Genomic DNA, 18892 nt, shown 5'->3' with positions numbered 1-18892 from the left:
CGATTATGTCGATTAGTCGTTTCAGCCCTATATTGGAACAAGCCGAGCCATGGTGGACCCCTGCCTCTGCACCCTCCTGGGTTCAAACTAAGCTTATTAAACTAACATCAGACTCTAAAGCTCTTTTAAGAGGTTCTTCATTAGCTCCTGGAAGGCAACGATCATTTCTAGGCCCTGTCACAGCAACCCTAAACGTTTGGTTCTCCCTTCGACAGGTACGCAATGGCATACCTAAATGACTGTTAAATATTATTCCACTCAAGTCCTTAGAATGTCGTTCCCCTGATTTGCCTCTGTAGGACATTTTACGCCTACAGGGATCATACAAAATGGAGATTTATACACATAATCGGTCCTTTCAGGACCTATGCTCTATATTTGCCACCAGTCTCAACAACTTAAAAATAGGAGGAACCAATGAAGAGAAAAAGGGGGGCGGGGGCTGGGCCACGGCTTCATGTCTGAATGGACACATTGAGCTGTAACTCGGCTTGTGTGCCCCCATAGCAAGCTGCTTGCTGCGGGGGCACTCAACAGGAGGGAGGAGCCAGGATCACAGAAGAGGGACCCGAGAAGAGGAGGATCAGGGCTGCACTGAACAAAACCATTATACAGGGCAGGTAAGTATACCATGTTTGTTATTTTTAACTAAATAAAAATGAGACTTTAGTATCACTTTAATTCAAGCCCCCAAACCAAAACCCCATTCAATGGTTTTCTGGGAAGGAATTTTGCAACTCTCACTCTTCTACAAGCAATGATGTGCTGAGTTAAAACAATCTGTTGAAACTCTCCAAGTGCATCTCCTTTTGGGAGACCACTCCGAAGACATACTAACATTGGTACTATACCCTTAAATCCCCCTTTTTTCATTATTCTTTTATCTTACTATGACATTACTTAAAACACTCAGCATTTTTGTGTGTATACTTGAAAATCCCATGCTTCCTGCTTGTGTGTGCATATACACCCATATTTAGGGTGAAACATGTTCAGTATCTGCCCCCTTTTCCCCCCTCCTTATGACAGAGTGTCAGAGATCTTCTCCCCGCACCTGCTGTCACAAATCAAAAAGAGCATGGCCGCATCATTCATTCACAGATTCCTGTGAATCAATGAACTACAATTACTGTCAGCCTTTGAGGCCGACGGCTTGTAGTTCTCAATGAACTACCAGGGCGCCGATGAGCGCTCTAGGTAGTTTACCGAGCTTCCTGTCCTTCAGTAACTGCCTTCCCATAGCGGAGGCATGGGCAGACAAACACTAACCCAATACTGCAGGAGCTTGGCATTACATCCACAATCTGCTGATCTTGGGTGCAATGCTTTACAGGCTCCTAAAAAAAAAAAAATATTGGCAGTGCTCAGTTCCACAGCGTTAACTCAGGCAGAAAGTGGGAAATAATGGTGTCCAGGAACTTACGCAAATTAGATAGCTCCCAATGCTTGGCATGACCAGCCTTCTTATTAAGTGAGCCTTCAGAGACAGGGCAACAGGCAATCCCAGCAGCTCTGGACCTAGAAAGGGCATCAGGGCTGGAAAGCGCACTACTACCCAGTGCCCAAAGGTCAATTCAAGGCTACCCAACAATGTCCAGTCCAGCAGGCTCCAGATGCAGTACTTCAAAGGCGAGGCTGAGGATGACCTCATCAGACAGCTGCAACAGGAAATAAATCTCCAGCAGCAGTAGAGAAGAGTATTAAAAAAAGGAAGAATAAAAGGTTCTAGCAAAACTTAGGTTAGTCTAACACAGCAGAAAAGAGAAAAGAGATCCATCCTTCTAGGCAAATAGCAAAAAAAAAAAAATAATAATAATAATTGAGGCATGCTGATAGTATGAGGGGTTATTCTGTGCTGGCCTACAGATTTTTTTGCCATTATCCAATACTCCTGTAGACAGCAGTAAAACCAAAAAGTTAAAAATGTCCCTCACTGAAGAAATGTTGTTTGAGAGAACCTTAAATGGTTGCTTAAAAATATCCCAATATACAGAATTATACAATATCTAAAATACAACACAAAGACTGCAAAATTTGCTTTATATAAATTAACTGAAAGAATAACTGATCTATTAGATTATTGAATCTATTTCAAGTCACAGTTCTGATAAAGCTCCTATAAGCATCAGTACACATACGGGGTCCAGGCCCTCCTTCTCCAACTTGGCTCGCTCCAGGTAATAGCTCTTCTCTGCCACACTCAGCAGTTTCCAGCTCTCACTGATCTTCTTGTTGATTTCAGATTGGGGAAGGTGAGGTACCTCTTGCTGGACTTTGAGGTAGATATCATAGTAGTATAGCAAATAGGCAGACCTGAAACACGAGAAGAGGTTTAAATTTACTTAATAAAGAATGCATTTGTTTTACAAACATTTAAAAGTAAACTTGTCATTACCCAAATAGCACTAACCAGGTTACAGTACTACAATGCAAGAATAGGATGCTTTATAGCACGTGTCAAAACAGAAGGTCCGCGGGCAAAAATTGACTCGTCAGGCCATTTCAGGTGGCCCTCGCGCCCAGGACTTTTTTTCATGAGAAATTTGGCGGAACTCTGATCCGCTACAGCCGGCTCTCCCTGCTCACCATTGTCACTGTGATTATAAAGACAACTTTCCTCTCCACTGTTCTCACAGTTTTCTGCCTTCCCTGCACTCACAGCGGGGACACGAGAAATGTAGATGCAGGAGCAGTGTGGGCAGGGGCATCACGTGGTAAGCTGGATTATGATCCCCATCTGTGCCCTGTTGTACAGATACTGACTTAACTTCCTGCAAGTGAGAGAGAGGTGGAGCTGCCACTCTGCCAGGAGGTACTAGAGCCAGGCCAGGTAGGTGATGCAAGGAAGCTTTTGGGGGTGGGAGAGATGAGGGCTGTGGTAAAAGTGAGATGTGGACAGCCTGTGAAAGAAGGCTGACCCCTGCACACTGTTCATAGCACACCCCTAAACCATAAAATCTCTATTTAGCGCACTCCTTAACCCTGCACTATGTACACAGCGCACCCCTGAACTCTGCACATAGTGCACTCCTGAACTCTGCACTCAGTATGCAACGCACCTTTGAACTTTGCACAATGTTTGTAGCGCACCCCTGAACTCTGTATATAGTGCATCCCTAAACTCTGCATATAACACACTCCTGCTATTTATTACCCCTTTAAGATCCTCCACTGTGCAATTTGGCCACACCCACCACCAATGCGGCTCAGCCAGGAGGGGGGTGGAATCTTGGTTCCAGCACTTAGTCGCTGAGAAATAAGCTTCTATAGTCCTACAGATACAACTAGCCCTTTGATGGCAACCATGATGCTGGTGCTGCCTTTGATACAATTGAGTTTGACACCCCTGCTTTACAGCATACTATACGGTATAGACGTGGATGGAAGAGATGCACGATGGTGCAAATCCTGGGGAACTGTACCATGGAAATTTTGATACTTCCCAACAGTTTGAAAGGCTAGCTTGCATTCTCCCACCCTCTACTGGTCCACCATAATTATTGGCAGTCTTATTGGCCAATAAGGAGAAGGAAAGCAAGCTCTTCACATTATTGTAAAGTGTTGAATTTTGCATGTTCTAGTTTACTGGAATTTGGGTCACCTGGACCATGGGAAAGTATGTAAAAGGTATGCCTGAACTTAAATGCTGAAGCCTATTCAGTATCTCTAGGGTGCTGACAAACGTTAATCTCATCTGGTTGTTTTGTTAAAGCTACTCCACATAGATTAATATGAAAAGAAAGATTGCAGAGGGTGCACCAGCCTTGCACATTACCTTTAAAACAATTTATTGTTTAAAATCGTATGTACATTATACTCACAAAAATGGATATAAAACAGGCACAAAGTGGAATAATAAGTCCACCGAAAAATGTCCACTGGGCGTAGTTAGCTGGTAAAGACCGTGGTAAGATGTAGACCTCTAAATACAGCTTACGTGTTTCGGGGGTGTCCCCCCCTTTCTCAGAGCTTACGAAACACGTAAGCTGTATTTAGAGGTCTACATCTCACCATGGTCTGTACCAGCGAACTGCGCCCCCAGTGGACATTTTTGGTGGACTTGTTCCATTTTGTACCTGTTTTTCTATCCATTTTTTTGAGTATAATGTACATACGATTTTAAACAATAAATTTTTTAAAGGAAATGCGCTAAATGCGCTAGGCTGGTGCACCCTTTGCATTCATTCTTTTCAGTTTCCTTTGGGTTTCCTCGACCCTTTAAGAGTGGCAGCACACCAGGACGATGACAATACCAGCTGAGGTCGGTTTCCAGTTATCCAAGTTGCATGACAACCCCTCAAGCGTAGGAGCAGCAATTCACATAGATTAATAAAACACAGATCATGCAGGTGAATTGGGGATCTTGGAGCATGAGAGACATTGTTGCATGAAGGTCCCAATCTTTGTTAAGGTTTAAGGCAATTCAAAATCTAACTAAGCTTAAATCCACATAAACACCCATTCTAAGCCTATTCTATCTTCCCTGTAAAAGAAAAGATGCCTATACTTACCAATTCTTCGGTGCATAGGGAAAGCCTACAAAGGATACCCCACAATTGATCTATAGGTGATGTAATTGCACAGGCTCTGAAGCCATTGTCAGCGATCTCTCCTCTACACTGATGCCAGCCTCTGGAGAGATCATGTGACCGGTTTGGAGCAACTTCAGAATAGGTAAGTATAGGCATCTTTCCTTTTACATGGTAGATTGCTTAGTTAGGTTTTCACTTGTACTTGCCTTCCAATTCCAAAGCAGGAAACGGTTTATGTTGTGCTCCGCATAATGTGACTTTTTTGCACATTACATAAAGCATAGGCAAAGCCAAGTTCCAGCAGTGTACACAATGTGGCAGTTTGCCTGTAAGAGGTCTGAGTGGGAGAGCGTTAAAAAATTGCTACTATACACAGCTACAATTCAGAACAGTAGCACTCTGATTTAAAGTTATAGGTCATGCTGCCACATTTGTTTGCTACAGTTTTTATTAGACCAAATCCATGTTGTCTTTGGGAATGAAGGCTAAAGAATTCCTTAACAGGTTATTGGCTGCTACACATAGGAAACCACTCAATGCATTAAAGCATTTATTACCCCAACACTTCATATTTCTGATATGTGCCTGCTGTACAGTGTACTTGTAAGAAAAAATATCCTGCTCTCTTTGTATTGCGAAATCCCTGGTGTTCCTGCCATCTGCTTTCCTATTAAAAACGAACTACACTAAGCAAGTGAACACAATGTGGTCAGTTCTCTAGCTATGCTGGGAACACAGCCTGCTCTCCTGTAATGATCAGACTTGTCCTGACACGCCCCCACTGCACAGCCATTCACAGCTCAGTGTGCTGTTGCTTCTCCTTTCCAGCTCTTATGCAGCTGAGGACAGAGGGAATGTGATCACATATAAAAAAGTATTTACATTTTTTTTTATAGAATAAGAGTGAAAGACATGTGTCTACCAAGGTCCCCTATGAACATATATTCACTCACCCTGCGCTATACAAAAAACTGGATAGACAACTTGATGAAAAAAGAAATGACATAAAGTCTAAGCAGCTGTTATAAATAAATAAAATGCATAGTAGTTGTTCAAAGGATCATTGACATGATACGTAATAAACCAAAAAACACTAACAGCGCTAAAACACAAGGGACATTCGTGCACTCGCACAAGTCCGTAGAACAGTCTGTTCAAAGTTCCCTGGAGACTCCTGTATCTCCCCGAGTCTCTTATTCAAGGGAAAGGTGTGAGGGACCTGGATTGAAAGCACCACACTTCCACCACCGCCAAGTGCTCCCCCCCTGTAATGGGAACTCACCAGATAACCGGTGTACATGAGCCCTTCACAATAAACCACCTCTCTCAGGGTACACGCCTCCAGAACCGAATCTCTTTGCCTTCTTATCACGCAGGCAGAAAAGAGGTCAATACACATTTGTGTTAAACTCCTCTGTTCTCAGTGATCCAGCATTCCCAATTATTAAGGTTCACAGGCACTCTCGTGAAAGCCGCAGGGCCACGTCAAGGCTCCCTGTTTTTTGGTTTATTACGTATCATGTCAATGATCCTTTGAACACCTACTATGCATTTTTTTTTTTTATATCTATACAAAAATGTTTTGCCTTTCATTTCTATTTTAAACTGAATGCATTGTTTTACAAGATGATTGTTTACAATCACTTTAAGTCTAGTCAGCTTTCATCAACTCTTACACACATTGTTATGCTTATTACAGTCCATAGACATGCTAAGTGCTGGACAGTCTTCAGTAGTACCTTTAAATCTCCGAACCTGTGTCACACATCTAATTTGTCTCTCCTTTTAGCCGACCTCTGCCTCCTTACCCTGGCCTACTGCAGCACAATATTCCTCTAGAGCAGTGGTTCCCAAAGTGGGGGTCGCGACCCCCCGGGGGGTCGCGGAGTGGGGAGCAGGGGGGTCGCGAGATGATTTACAGAAACTTTTTTTTATTATTTTTAATGCGAGTTAATGCGAGACACGGCAGGCAAAAACATTGTTTTTTTTTTTTTACTGGTCAATTTTGAGATTTCTGGATATTTGTCTTCAATAACATGTCTTCTTTCAGACTGTGGTGAAAAAAAAAGTCCGAAATACACATTTAGGTCTTTATTTTATTACACTTTGTCTGTTTGCGTCTGTAGATTTCGCGTAAATAGGAAATAGAAACCCTTTATATAAAAAAAATAGGTGGCTCTTAACGTTTTTCTGGCATAGCGGTGCACGGCAAATATTTAATGCATTCAATGAAAATATTCAATGGTATTCAGTGCAAAACAAAAATGAAAAATACAATTAGCCAATAAAATAAACAAATTATTGTGGCATTAATTAGCCCATAAACAATATTTATTGTAAAGCCTAAACGAATTTGTTTAAAGAAAGAGGCCGCTCACTCTAACGTTAACCAGATAAATGTTAGCTTTTATGAAGCGCATATCCAAGTGTTTGTGCGGAGTGGAGCGCGCACTATATGACATGGATAGAGGCGCCGCTGCCATCACTCGCATTTTCCTATCAACAGTGGAAACAACTTAAAATACTTCATTTCTGGTCGGCAGCTTGTTCGTATTCTGTCTGTAAGCATTTCACAGTTATGGATGTATTTGTTTTTGTCCATAATTTGTTAATAAAATAGCCTGGCTTAGAGATTGTGTTCCTTTTTGTTTTAGCTCTGTCAGTATGAAACCAAATCACAAATCTTACATACGAGGGGGAGGGGGAGGGGTCGGGGTCGCGGGTCGTCAGCAATCTAATATTGGGGGTCGCGGTCTGAAAAGTTTGGGAACCCCTGCTCTAGAGGACTTAAATCAGTATTCAACCGCCCCAATCTCGGGTTGTTTCTTTGAATACGAATGTGATCCCCCTACCACTTCCCCAACCATTTAAGCATTCATTAGCCAAACACCTGTCAAGACTCTAGCCCACATCCCTATTTACAATTCCCACATCTCTGGCTTACTTCGTCTTATTACATCTCCAGGTATTACTGTGTCAGTGAGAGGTGCATGATTTGTCAGATTTTCTAATGCCTGTGGCCACAGGAAACAAGACACTTTCCTTATCTCATGTGGTATAAAGCTCTAACCTGGGTTTCTTCATGGAATCTCTCTGTTCAGTACATCCTTTGTATTTCTTTTTTTTAACAGGTGGCTTAGCAGGTACATAGTTTCCTTCCATTTCCTCAGACTCCACGGTTACCTCAGTGCCATCGAAGGGATCATCCATGTCTAAAGAAAACACAGTTGTAAATTCCAGATTCGTTTAGTATTGTTTTTTCTAGGAAAGTTCATGGACCGCATCCTGAGAGAGGACTGGTTCTTCCCTCTAAAAGGAAATAGCAACAAAACAGTTAAAAATTAAAAAAAAACTCCCACCCCAAACTGAGGTGAAAGTAGTTTATCTCCACTAATGAACAGGGAGAAAAAAAATATTATAAAGCAACCACAAATGAAAAGGATAGGAAGTAGAATCACTGGTAGATTCCTAGAAAAATGGTAAAGACATTACTCCAATCATCTTACAGGACAGCAACCTGAAAGGAGCAGCAAGAAATAAAACAGGCCTACCTCAGGGTGGGTCCACTGTCTGTAGAACTCCTTTGCGAATGCTAGGGTCACGGTTCAAGAGAACCTCTACTCAAAGCTAGATAAAAGGTACCCTGACCAGATCAATAGCTGCTCCACAGATTTGGTCCCCTGCTATCCTACCTATAACGTAGCTTCTGATAGAAAGCAACTTTAACATGCGCTTCACTTCAAAGTGGTTGTAAAACCCCTACATATACCCAGTGAAGTGACTGGCCTCAGGTGATACACAGAAATGAAACAAATCCTCCTACATAAGATGAACCCGTTTGTCTGCAGTCTTCTCTCCTTTACATCCATTGGGGCTCAATGCACACTAGACGTTCAAAAACCACTGGATAAAAAAAAGCTAATAATATTTATCATTTTTTTTTTGCCAGCGTCTTTGTTAAAGCATTTGTTACCCTAAAAAAATAAAAACAAACAGATATTGTTCCTTTAAAGCATGTTATAGAGCACAGTGCTTGTGCTGTGTCATTTGACCCCCTGTATCACCTAAGGCTCCATTCACACCTGGCGTTTTTGAGCGTTTTTCAGCTCCAAAAACACTCAAAAAAAAAAACGTTCCAAAACGCCCAACAAGTAAAACCCCATTCATTTAAATGGCCCCTGTTCACATGTGAGCGTTTTAACGCCTGAAGCAAAATGCCTGTAGCTGAAAAAAGTACATGAGCTTCTTTTTGGGCTGATTACCAGCGTTTTTGATAGATGTCAATGCCTGCCTCCAAAAACGCCTGAAAAAAACGCCTGAAAATCGCGGTAAAAAACGCACGAAAACGCTATGCTCAAGTGTGAATGCAGCCTAATAAACCGGGCTGAGCCCAAAGGCCGTGGTCAGTTTACATACCTCCGTCATCTGCAGCCCTGCACTGTTATCTGTTTTTCTCTCCCCCTCCCCTCCCTGTCTGTGCCCACCCCTCCACTCCTGCTGCTCTCATATTTATTATAAAAATAATCCAATTACCCCCCCCCCCCTCCCCAACCCATACCATGCCCTTTTGGGTCTGGTAGAGATTTTAAGAACCCCAAGCCAAAATGTTTTTTTTTTAAATTGTGTGAGGTCCTCCACAAAATCCATACCAGACCCATGTCTGAGCATGCAGAAAAGCGTGGGGGGGCGACCGGTGAGCGCTACATGTCCTCGACATATCAGGGGTGCTTTAGGGCAGGGGGGCTCCAAAGCACCTCGTCTCCATGTGGTCTTCCCCACAACCCTGGCTGGTGGTTCTGGGCATGCAGGGGGGTGACTTATCAGAATCTGGAAGCCCCCTTTAACAAGGGGGCCCCCAGATCCCAGCTACCCCTACTCATGCACCAGAAAAAAGTGTAAAAAAAAATAAATAAAAAAAAAAAAACAGTTTGACAAGTCCTTTACAACTTTTTTTTTTTACATTTTGACATGGGGTTCCCCTTTAAAATGCAATCAGGACCTAAGGGTCTGGTATGGATTTGGGGGAAGACTCCACGTCATTTAAGAAAAAAAATAAAAAATTGGCATTGGGTTTCCCTTAAAATCCATATCACTCCCAAAAGGGCCTGGTCTGGATTGGGGGGGGGGGGGGGATCCTTGTTTTTTTGTCGGCAATTGTGTTTACATTCAGCTGTCATCGAGTAACCCCGCTAACAGCTGGTGAATAATCGGTCGTTAAGGATGCGGCCCGCTCCTTAACAACCAACTATACACTGGTTGTTAAGCACGCCAGCGGGCCGCAGCCAAGAAAAAAAAAAAAGGTGGAAATAGGTGCTTGGCTGTGGTTAACCGCATGTAGGAGCTTCTGGCAAATCTCTCCCAAAAATGCAAAAAGAATTACGCATTTTTTTTCTGCTCCTAGAAGCTGAAGCTGGTAAAATGCTTCTAGCTTACAAATAACAGTGCATGAAAACATAGGAGAACACAATTTTCTTCTAGGGGCAGAAGAAAATGTTCTGACTAGCTGCTAGGAGCTTAAAAATAAGCTAGTGTGCATGGATCCTAAAAGAGCTGAATTTATAAAGCTTGTATAGCTGTCAAAAAAAAAGTGACAGAGAGCTGAAGTTACACTCTGCAGAGCTCAGTGAAGAGAGCTCTGAGAGCTGATTGGGAGGAAAAAGACACCCCCCCTCCCCTCCCACAGCTCACAGGAAAAGAGCTGAGGCTGTCAATATGCTGGAGGTTCCTCCCCATGTCACCATTTTTCTCTTTGTGTCTTTCTCTTATAGCTGAGGAATGAAGCAGCAGACGGAAATTACACTTAGTTCCTATCGTTTTCAAGTACACACTGCAGCTGGACTACAGGAGAGCAAAAGAAAGTGCACTACTATGACCCAGAAAAAACATATGGACCAAAAAAAAAAAAGCTTTAGCCATACTTCTTTTTTAAACAGAGAAAATAATGTATAGGTCCCAGCACTACCTGTCTTTGGGTAGAATGGGAAAGAACTAAACAAGACAGGGCTGTCAACACAAGAATTTGCTTCGAAGAGAGGTTGGCAAAGAAGGCAGCAACTCTGTGCGTAAGTGTACAGCAGAGGTGTCCAACCTGCAGCCCAAGCTATGAATGCTGCCCAACACAAAATCATGAATTTTTTAAAAAATGCATTTACACTTAGCAAACGTGGCTGAAGAAAAATTTGACAGCGTCTCTTTACTGGACTTTTACAAAAGTTTTAGCTTCCCAAAGAAAAAAATGTCCCACTCTTCACAATCACGGCTTATTTATGTCATCAGTTTTGAACAGCACCTTTATTTTTGAGCAACTACTTTTAAAGATGAAGCACACGAAGGGCAAAATTAGAACCAAAATATCCGATGAGCACCTTGAGATTTCATTAAGGATTGCTACAACATCCATTGAATCAGATATTGATGTGTTTATCAAAAGCAATATCTAAATATCGTACTAGGTTTAAGTTGCCCGATTTTACTTTTATATTATAAAAGATTACAAAAAAAAAAATTGTTAGTACGCATTATCAGTGATCATTAACTTGTGATCTGCCCAACTTTTTTGCTCGTCAGCTTTCCTTTTGTTAGTGTATTTTGTGTGTGGCCCAAGACAATTCCTCTTCCAATGTGGCCCAGGAAAGTCAAAAGTTTGGACACCTCTGCTTTAAGTGTTCCGATTGAAAAATTCACCTCTACTCCCGTTTTACTAATAATCCATAACTTTCAGTTATGGTAACAGTAGTCACTAGGAGAAATATAGAAAGCAAATCTCTCTAGCGGGAACACAGACCGCAATAAAAAAATTCCCCACTGAATCTAAAGCAAAACTCTGAAGACCTGGTAATCCTGCCGTGAAAGTCTATGCAGACAATTCCTCGTCAATGCTCTGCCCAGTTCTAAATGTGCTCGTTTGGTAACCCTCGCACACAGCCTCCTATCAGAGACTACAAGCAAATATTCCAACATACAGTGCCTTGGAAATGTATTCATACCCCTTGAAATTTTCCACATTTTTTAATGGTACAACCAAAAACGTGAATGCATTTTATTGGGATTTTATGTAATAGACCAACACAAGGTGGCACATAATTGTGAAGTGGAAGGAAAATGATAAATGTTTTTCAAACATTTTCACAAATATGGGAAAAGTGTGGGGTGCATTTATATTCAGCCCCCCTGAGTCAATACTTTCTAGAACCACCTTTCACTGCAAATACAGCTGCAAGTCTTTTTGGGTATGTCTCTACCAGCTTTTCACATCTACAGTGTGACATTTTTGCCCATTCTTTGCAAAATACTGGTGCATCTCATAAAATGAGAACATCAACAGAAAGTTAATCTTATTTCAGTTAGGGTCTTTTCACACTGTCCGCTCCATCGGCGGAGTCCGTTCTGCTCAGCGAGGGGATCGATCTGTCGATCCCCGCTGAGCAAGCGGATGGCAGCTCCGTCTCCGCTCTGTGTGCAGAGATGGAGCTGTCAGATCCCTGCTGTTCTCTATGGAGGAATCGGATGAGAACGGACCGCCTGTTCATTCTCATCTGATCCCATCCGATCCGCTGGATGGATGGAAAATAGGGTTTCCATCCATCTGGATTTCATGGACAGGATCAGATCGGATAGCAGCGGGTGTCAGCGGGCATGTCATCACTGACATCCTCTGACCCATAGGAATGCATGGAGGATCCGATCAGGTCCGCCTAAAAAACTGACAGGCGGATCTGATCGGATCGTTCATGTGAAAGTGGCCAAATTCAATTCAAAAAGTGAAACTCATATTATATATATATATATATATATATATATATATATATATATATATATGCACGTTACACAGAGTGATATATTTCAAGCATTTCTTTCTTTAATTTTGACTATTATGGCTTAACCAGCTAGTGAAAACCCAAAATTCAGTGTCACAGAAAATTAGAATATTACATAGTAAAAACAAAATGGATTTCGAATACAGCAATGTTGGCTTACTGAGAAGTATGTCCATGTACAGTATAGTATGCACGCAATACTTGGTTCGGGCTCCTTTTACATGAATTAATGGGGTGTGGCAGAGGGGATTAGTCTGTAGCACTGCTGAGGTGTTATGGAAGCCCAGTTTGTTTTGATTGCGGCCCTCAGCTCATCTGCATTATTGAGTCTGGTGTTTTTCACCTTCTTGACAATACCCCACAGATTCTCTAGGGCAGGGTTTCTCAACCAGGGTTCCTCCTGAGGTTGCTAGGCGTTCCTTGAGCAATGGGCCTCTCAGATAAGTTTCCAATGACACCATTGTTCCTTTTAGCTATCTGTAAGGGGTTTTTTATTCCCAATGATGACATGAGTAAGGAGCATTCCTCCCACTGACTGTCACGCTAATGTGGCATGAGTTGTAGATTTTAATTTTTAGCAGGGGTTCAGAGACCAGAAATTTATTTCAAGGGTTCCTCTGTGTTGAAAAGGTTTAGAAAGGCTGCTCTTTGGGTTTAGGTCAGGTGAGTTTGCTAGCCTATCAAGCACTGTGAGATAACATGACCATTAAACCAGGTATTGGTACTTTTGGCAGTGTGGGCAGGTGCCAAGTCCTGCTGGAAAATAAAATAAGCATCTCCATAAAGCTGGTCAGCAGAGGGAAGCATGAAGTGCTCTATAATCTCCTGGTAGAGGGCTGCATTGACTTTGGACTTGATAAAACACAGTGGACCAATGCCAGCAGATGACATGGCTCCCCAAATCCTCACTGACTGTGAAAAATGTTGCATTTTATTTGGAAATCAAGGTCCCAGAGTCTGGAGGAAGGAGGGGAGAGGCACAGAATCCAAGTTGCATGAGGTCCAGTATGAGGTTTCCACAGTCAGTGATGATTTGGGGAGCCATGTTACCTGCTGGTGTTGGTCCACTGTGTTTATCAAATCCAAAGTCAGCGCAGCCCTCTACTAGAAAATTCTAGAGCACTTCATGTTTCCCTCTGCTAACCAGCTTTATGGAGATGCAGATTTCATTTTCCAGCAGGACTTGGCACCTGCCCACACTGCCAAAAGTACCAATACCTGGTTTATTGATTTAAAAGAAATGCTTGAAAAAGATCACCCTGTGTGGAATGCATCTATATAAAACACACCAGAACAAAAAGTATAAAAACGCAACACTTTTGTTTTTGCCCCCATTTTTCATGAGCTGAACTCAAAGACTTTTCTATGTACACAAAAGCCCTATTTCTCTCAAATATTGTTCACAAATATGTCTAAATCTGTGTTAGTGAGCACTTCTCCTTTGCAGAGATAATCCATCCACTTCACAGGTGTGGCATATCAAGATGCTGATTAGACAGCATGATTATTGCGCAGGTGTGCCTTAGGCTGGCCACAATAAAAGGCCACTCTAAAATGTGCAGTTTTATCACACAGCACAATGCCACAGATGTCGCAAGCTTTGAGGGAGAGTACAATTGCCATGCTGACTGCAGGAATGTCCACCAGAGCTGTTGGTCGTGAATTGAATGTTAATTTCTCTAAAATAAGCCATCTCTAAAAAGGAGTTTCAGAGAATTTGGCAGAACATCCAACGGGCCTCACAACCGCAGACCAGGTGTAACCACACCAGCCCAGGACCTCCACATCCAGCATCTTCACCTCCAAGATCATCTGAGACCAGCCACCCGGACAGCTGATGCAACAATCAGTTTGCATAACCAAAGAACTTCTGCACAAACTGTCAGAAATAGTCTCAGGGAAGATTATCTGCATGCTTGAGTGTGCAAATGCTCACATTCGATGGAGTCTGGCACTTTGGAGGTGTTCTCTTCATGGATTAATCCCTGTTTTCACTATACAGGGCAGATGGCAGACAGCATGTATCGCGTCGTGTAGGTGAGCGGTTTGCTGATGTCAATGTTGTGGATCGAGTGGCCCATAGTGGCGGTGGGATTATGGTATGGGCAGGCGTATGTTATGGACAACGAATACAGGTGCATTTTATTGATGCCATTTTGAATGCATAGAGATACCGTGACAAGATCCTGAGGCCCATTGTTGTGCAATTCATCCACGACCATCACCTCATGTTGCAGCATGATAATACACGGCCCCATGCTGCAAGGATCTTCACACAATTCCTGGAAGCTGAAAACATCCCAGTTCTTGCATGGCAAGCATACCCACCGGACATGTCACCCATTGAGCATGTTTGGGATTAGGGCTGAAACAACTAATCGATTAATCAACAACTAATCGATTATGAAAATAGTTATCAACTATTTTCATAATCGATTAGTTAGTTAGCCGATTAGTTGGCCTGCATACAGAATGCATTATTGGTTTACATATCAGAAAATACAGTGAAGCACATATACAACTCAGTACATCCTCCATACATGTCAGTATACCCAGTGCAGCACACATACAGCTCAGTACACACTCCATACAGGTCAGTAAGCTTGTGAATGTGCGAGGAGCAATGCCTCATGGGATATGTAGTTCTGGCAAGGAGAAGGAAGGGATTCTAAAGGCAGTTTTATTTTACCTTGCTATAGGGGAACTCTATATTATACTTTGCGGCTTGCTATAGGGGCACTCTTAGGACAGGAGGAGCCAGAAGCACTGACCCGGCACCCCAGAATAGGAAGTACAAGTACTGATAATTTTTCTCAAGTACTCCCCGATATCAATTACCGATACCCATTTTTAATGTTGTGACCATTTTTTTTTTTAGACTAATGAAAAATTACTCTTTCTTTATACTTAAAAAGGTATCATTTTGAGTATCAGAGCACCCTTTCCGACAAACTATAAAATGAAAAACAGGGATATTTCGTTCACATATAGTCCATCCAGAATTTATATGTTAATCTGTGGTCACTCCCCTCTAGCACCTGATAGTTTAAATACATGTACAAGCTATTGGGATTGAGCACAGGTTTCTCACCATATAGCTGGTTATTTGCATTTACCATTACATAGAGAGATTCAGGAATAAATTGTCTTTTCTTAAACTATACATAATAACTAAATTATGATGATGATGGATTGAACAGTGCTCTGTGAGATGTTCAAAGCTTTGGATAATTTTTAGAACCTAACCCTGCTTTAAACTTCTCCACAAGTTTATCCCTAACCTGTCTGGCGTGTGCCTTGGCCTTCATGATGCGGTTTGTTCACTAAGGTTCGCTAGCAAACCTCTGAGGGCTTCACAGAACAGCTTTATTCATACTGAGATCAAATTACACACAGGTGGACTCTATTTACTAATTAGGTGCCTTGTGAAGGCAATTGGTTCCACTAGATTTTAGGAGGGATAACAGAGTAAAGGGGGCTGTATACAAATGCATGCCCCACTTTTCAGATATTTTTAAAACATTTGGAAAACCATTTAGCATTTTCCTTCCACTTCACAAATAAAGTATGTGCCACTTTGTGTTGGTCTATCACATTAAATCCCAATAAAATACATGTACGTTTTTGGTTGTAACATGACAAAATTTGAAAAATTTCAAGGGGAATGAATACTTTTTCAAGGCACTGTATTACACAGACATGGTCCACTACTATCACCATCATGAATCTACCCTGAGAAGGTATGTGAAGCCATCACTTGAATAAAGAGACGTGTGCTTTTCCTATACAACTAAATAAAATGCCAGTTGTCACACTGGAGCACAGGTGCCCTATTGGTCTCTTCTGTCAATAACACTTCCTTTCTGTCAAACAAAACCAAATAAATTGCCAAGCTCAACTTACCAACCAGCCTGCGACCAAATGAACTGACCGGCCTAACAATAGGTGTTAAAAACGGGGGTTTAGTCTGCGCACATGTGCAAATACATGCATAAGCTACAGGCCCCTTCAAGGCACCCCAATTTCTGTAGTCCTAGCTCCACTTCTGAGAGCCTCCACAATGGAAGCATATGCATTTTAATGGATAGGCATAGGACAGGTGAGCCTGGAAGGAGCCCATCCCTCAAAAGGTACAGGGGCACACTGAACACCCAGCACATAGCACTATGGCAGCAAAGGTGCAAAGTGCATTGCCTGACCAATATATTCAAAACGCTGCTTCTTTCTGCCAGTCAGCATTTCTGGATGATGACCCGCGCATGCACAGCTCAGAATACAGTTGAAGCACCTCTCTATGCCATAATGATGTGCCTCCCGTGCACATGCGAGGGAGTGATATCATCACAACCTGGCTAATTAACCTCCCTAGAGGTATTCCCGAGTGTGGCTCATTGTTAAAACAGTGTACCAAAAGCGGTAACCCCGAGCCACACTCGGGATTACCCCAGAAGCACACTCCCCTTCCCTGCGTTCCCCCGCCGCAATCCTCCTCCGTCCTCTTCACAGTCTCTCCCCGCTCTGTACTCGCAGAAGCCGGCACTTGCCTTTCGGTTCGCTCCCCTGCGAGCGTCGCAATGCAGGGGGGGTTGGAACCGGTGGCAAATTCAAAAGTATAATAAAATAAATGACTTGATAAAAAGCTGTGATCCTAATGGATTACATTGTATCAAGTAATTTACCTCAGAAATTCACCTACTGACTTTCCTAGTGTCTGTTATTTTCCAGTTCTTTGTGCCTGGAAAATTGAGAACGACCATGGCGTCCAAAAAGCGCTTTTAGCCGACCTGGAAAACAGCGGCAGCGAAACTGAGTTACTTGAAGAACTGAGTGATAGCGATTTGTGGGAAAATTCGTCATCCGGTACGGAAAGTGACGATTCTGCGACTGAGCTCAGCAATGTGCGGACTCGGTGCTCTATTGACTGCGGTACGGATCAGGCAGCACCCCCAAGATTCCCATTTACAGGAGCACCTGGTATAAAAGTTTATATTGACCATGACAACCCCTTGGCATTCCTCTAATTATTTTTGACCGATGAGGTTATTGAAAAAATTGTTACCGAGACCAACCGGTATAAAGACCAACAATGCGCTACGCATCGGAGGTTTGCAAGATGCAGAAAGTGGGAACCAGTGACCAAAGATGACCTTTGGAAATTTCGTGTGCATCTTGGACCTTAACACCTGCGGTGTCTGCACACACTGGAATTCCCCACTTTCACACAGATGTAATAAAGATGTCTGCTTGGTCCCAAAACCCTGTGTCTCATCTATGCATGCATAATCCTGTGGCTTCAGTAAAACTGGGCTGTGTGACATGGATATCCAAGGAGGAAGCAGGGAGGGATGAGGTGCTACATCATTCCCACCTAGTTGAGAAAGAAGGAAGTGCATCCATGTCAAACATCCCAAGGGGCAGTTTTACTGATGGGTCCATGCATAACAAAGAATTCCACATGTGCACAAATGAGCAGCAGGATGGGACCTGGCAGAGATGTGTACAGAGCTGCAGGTCTCTGCCATGTCCTGTAGACCTGGCAGATGCCTCCATCACACTTGTGCATGTGTGAGACATTCAAAGAAGGCAGAAATAACAGGAAGTAATGTTCCTCATTAACCACTTGCCAACCGCGCTATAGCGTTATGACAGCTACAGCGCGAACGGCAAGTTCTGGGGTCCCATGATCACGCTCGTTGCGGGGCACGGGTACCACGCTCTGTGATAACAGCGCCGTAGCACACTGCTGATCACAGATCAGGGTAAACAGCCAACCAGTCGCTCTTTGCCACGTGATCAGCTGTGTCTAATCACGGATGTAAATTGAAGCTGGTTATTGGCACTCCTTTTCTCATGCTCAGAGCATGAGGAGAGGAGACCTGAAAGCTGGCTTCTCTACAAGGGATATGTAAAACATGGCCCTTTAACATTGTGGAAAGGCAGTGTGTTTTTTAAACCCATTTCACACGGGCGCCTTCATGAAGTGGATTCCACTTGTTTGGTGGAGGATCTCTCCACTGATCCCTGCTGAGCAGGCGGATGACAGGTCCGTGTCCGCTCAGCTGTGCAGAGTGGACACGGACACAGTCCCACTCTCTTCTACAGGGAAATCGGGATGGAAACAGACCGCCTGTCCGTTTCCATCCGATGTGATCCACTGGACGAATGGGAAAAAAAGGACCACCATACGTCTGTTTCTGGCGGACAGGATCGGATCAGACGGTGGCGGGTGTCAGCGGACATGTGTCTGCTGACATCAGCCCCTCTATGGAGGAGACTGGAGGGTCCGAACAAGTTCGTCTGAAAAACTGACCTGATCGGACAGCGTCAGTGTAAAAGGGCCCTTAGGATTCCTTCACATGGGTGTGCTCCACTCCATTCAGCATAGGATCTGTAAAAAGATACTCTGCTGATTTAGAGTAAAACAGGACGGATGTAGCTTTTTGGCACTTTTCCACTGCAAGTACCGGCTAGTACCGGCTCGGCTCTACTCGGCCCTGCTTGGCCCGGTTTGCTTTTCCACTGCTGGTACCGCATGGTATAGGG

The 18892-nt window shown here is 43.1% G+C and overlaps 1 protein-coding gene across 1 annotated transcript in view; it reads right to left on the bottom strand.

The window, feature by feature from the left end:
* HMGXB3 (HMG-box containing 3) overlaps positions 1–18892 on the bottom strand; it is a 116457-nt gene that overhangs the window by 93042 nt on the left and 4523 nt on the right. The window contains exons 2-3 of the mRNA XM_082255107.1: positions 7603–7744; positions 2139–2313 (exon numbers count right to left, since the gene is read on the bottom strand). Of these exons, the coding sequence (XP_082111233.1) occupies positions 2139–2313; positions 7603–7742 (315 nt within the window). The 5' untranslated portion in view covers positions 7743–7744. The remainder of the gene's footprint in view (positions 1–2138; positions 2314–7602; positions 7745–18892) is intronic.

This window comes from Pelophylax lessonae (assembly GCF_965119305.1).
Source record: "Pelophylax lessonae genome assembly, chromosome: 4".
NCBI lineage: Eukaryota > Metazoa > Chordata > Amphibia > Anura > Ranidae > Pelophylax > Pelophylax lessonae.
Note: the sequence above shows the minus strand (reverse complement) of the source record. Positions and strands in the feature narration are given on the sequence as shown.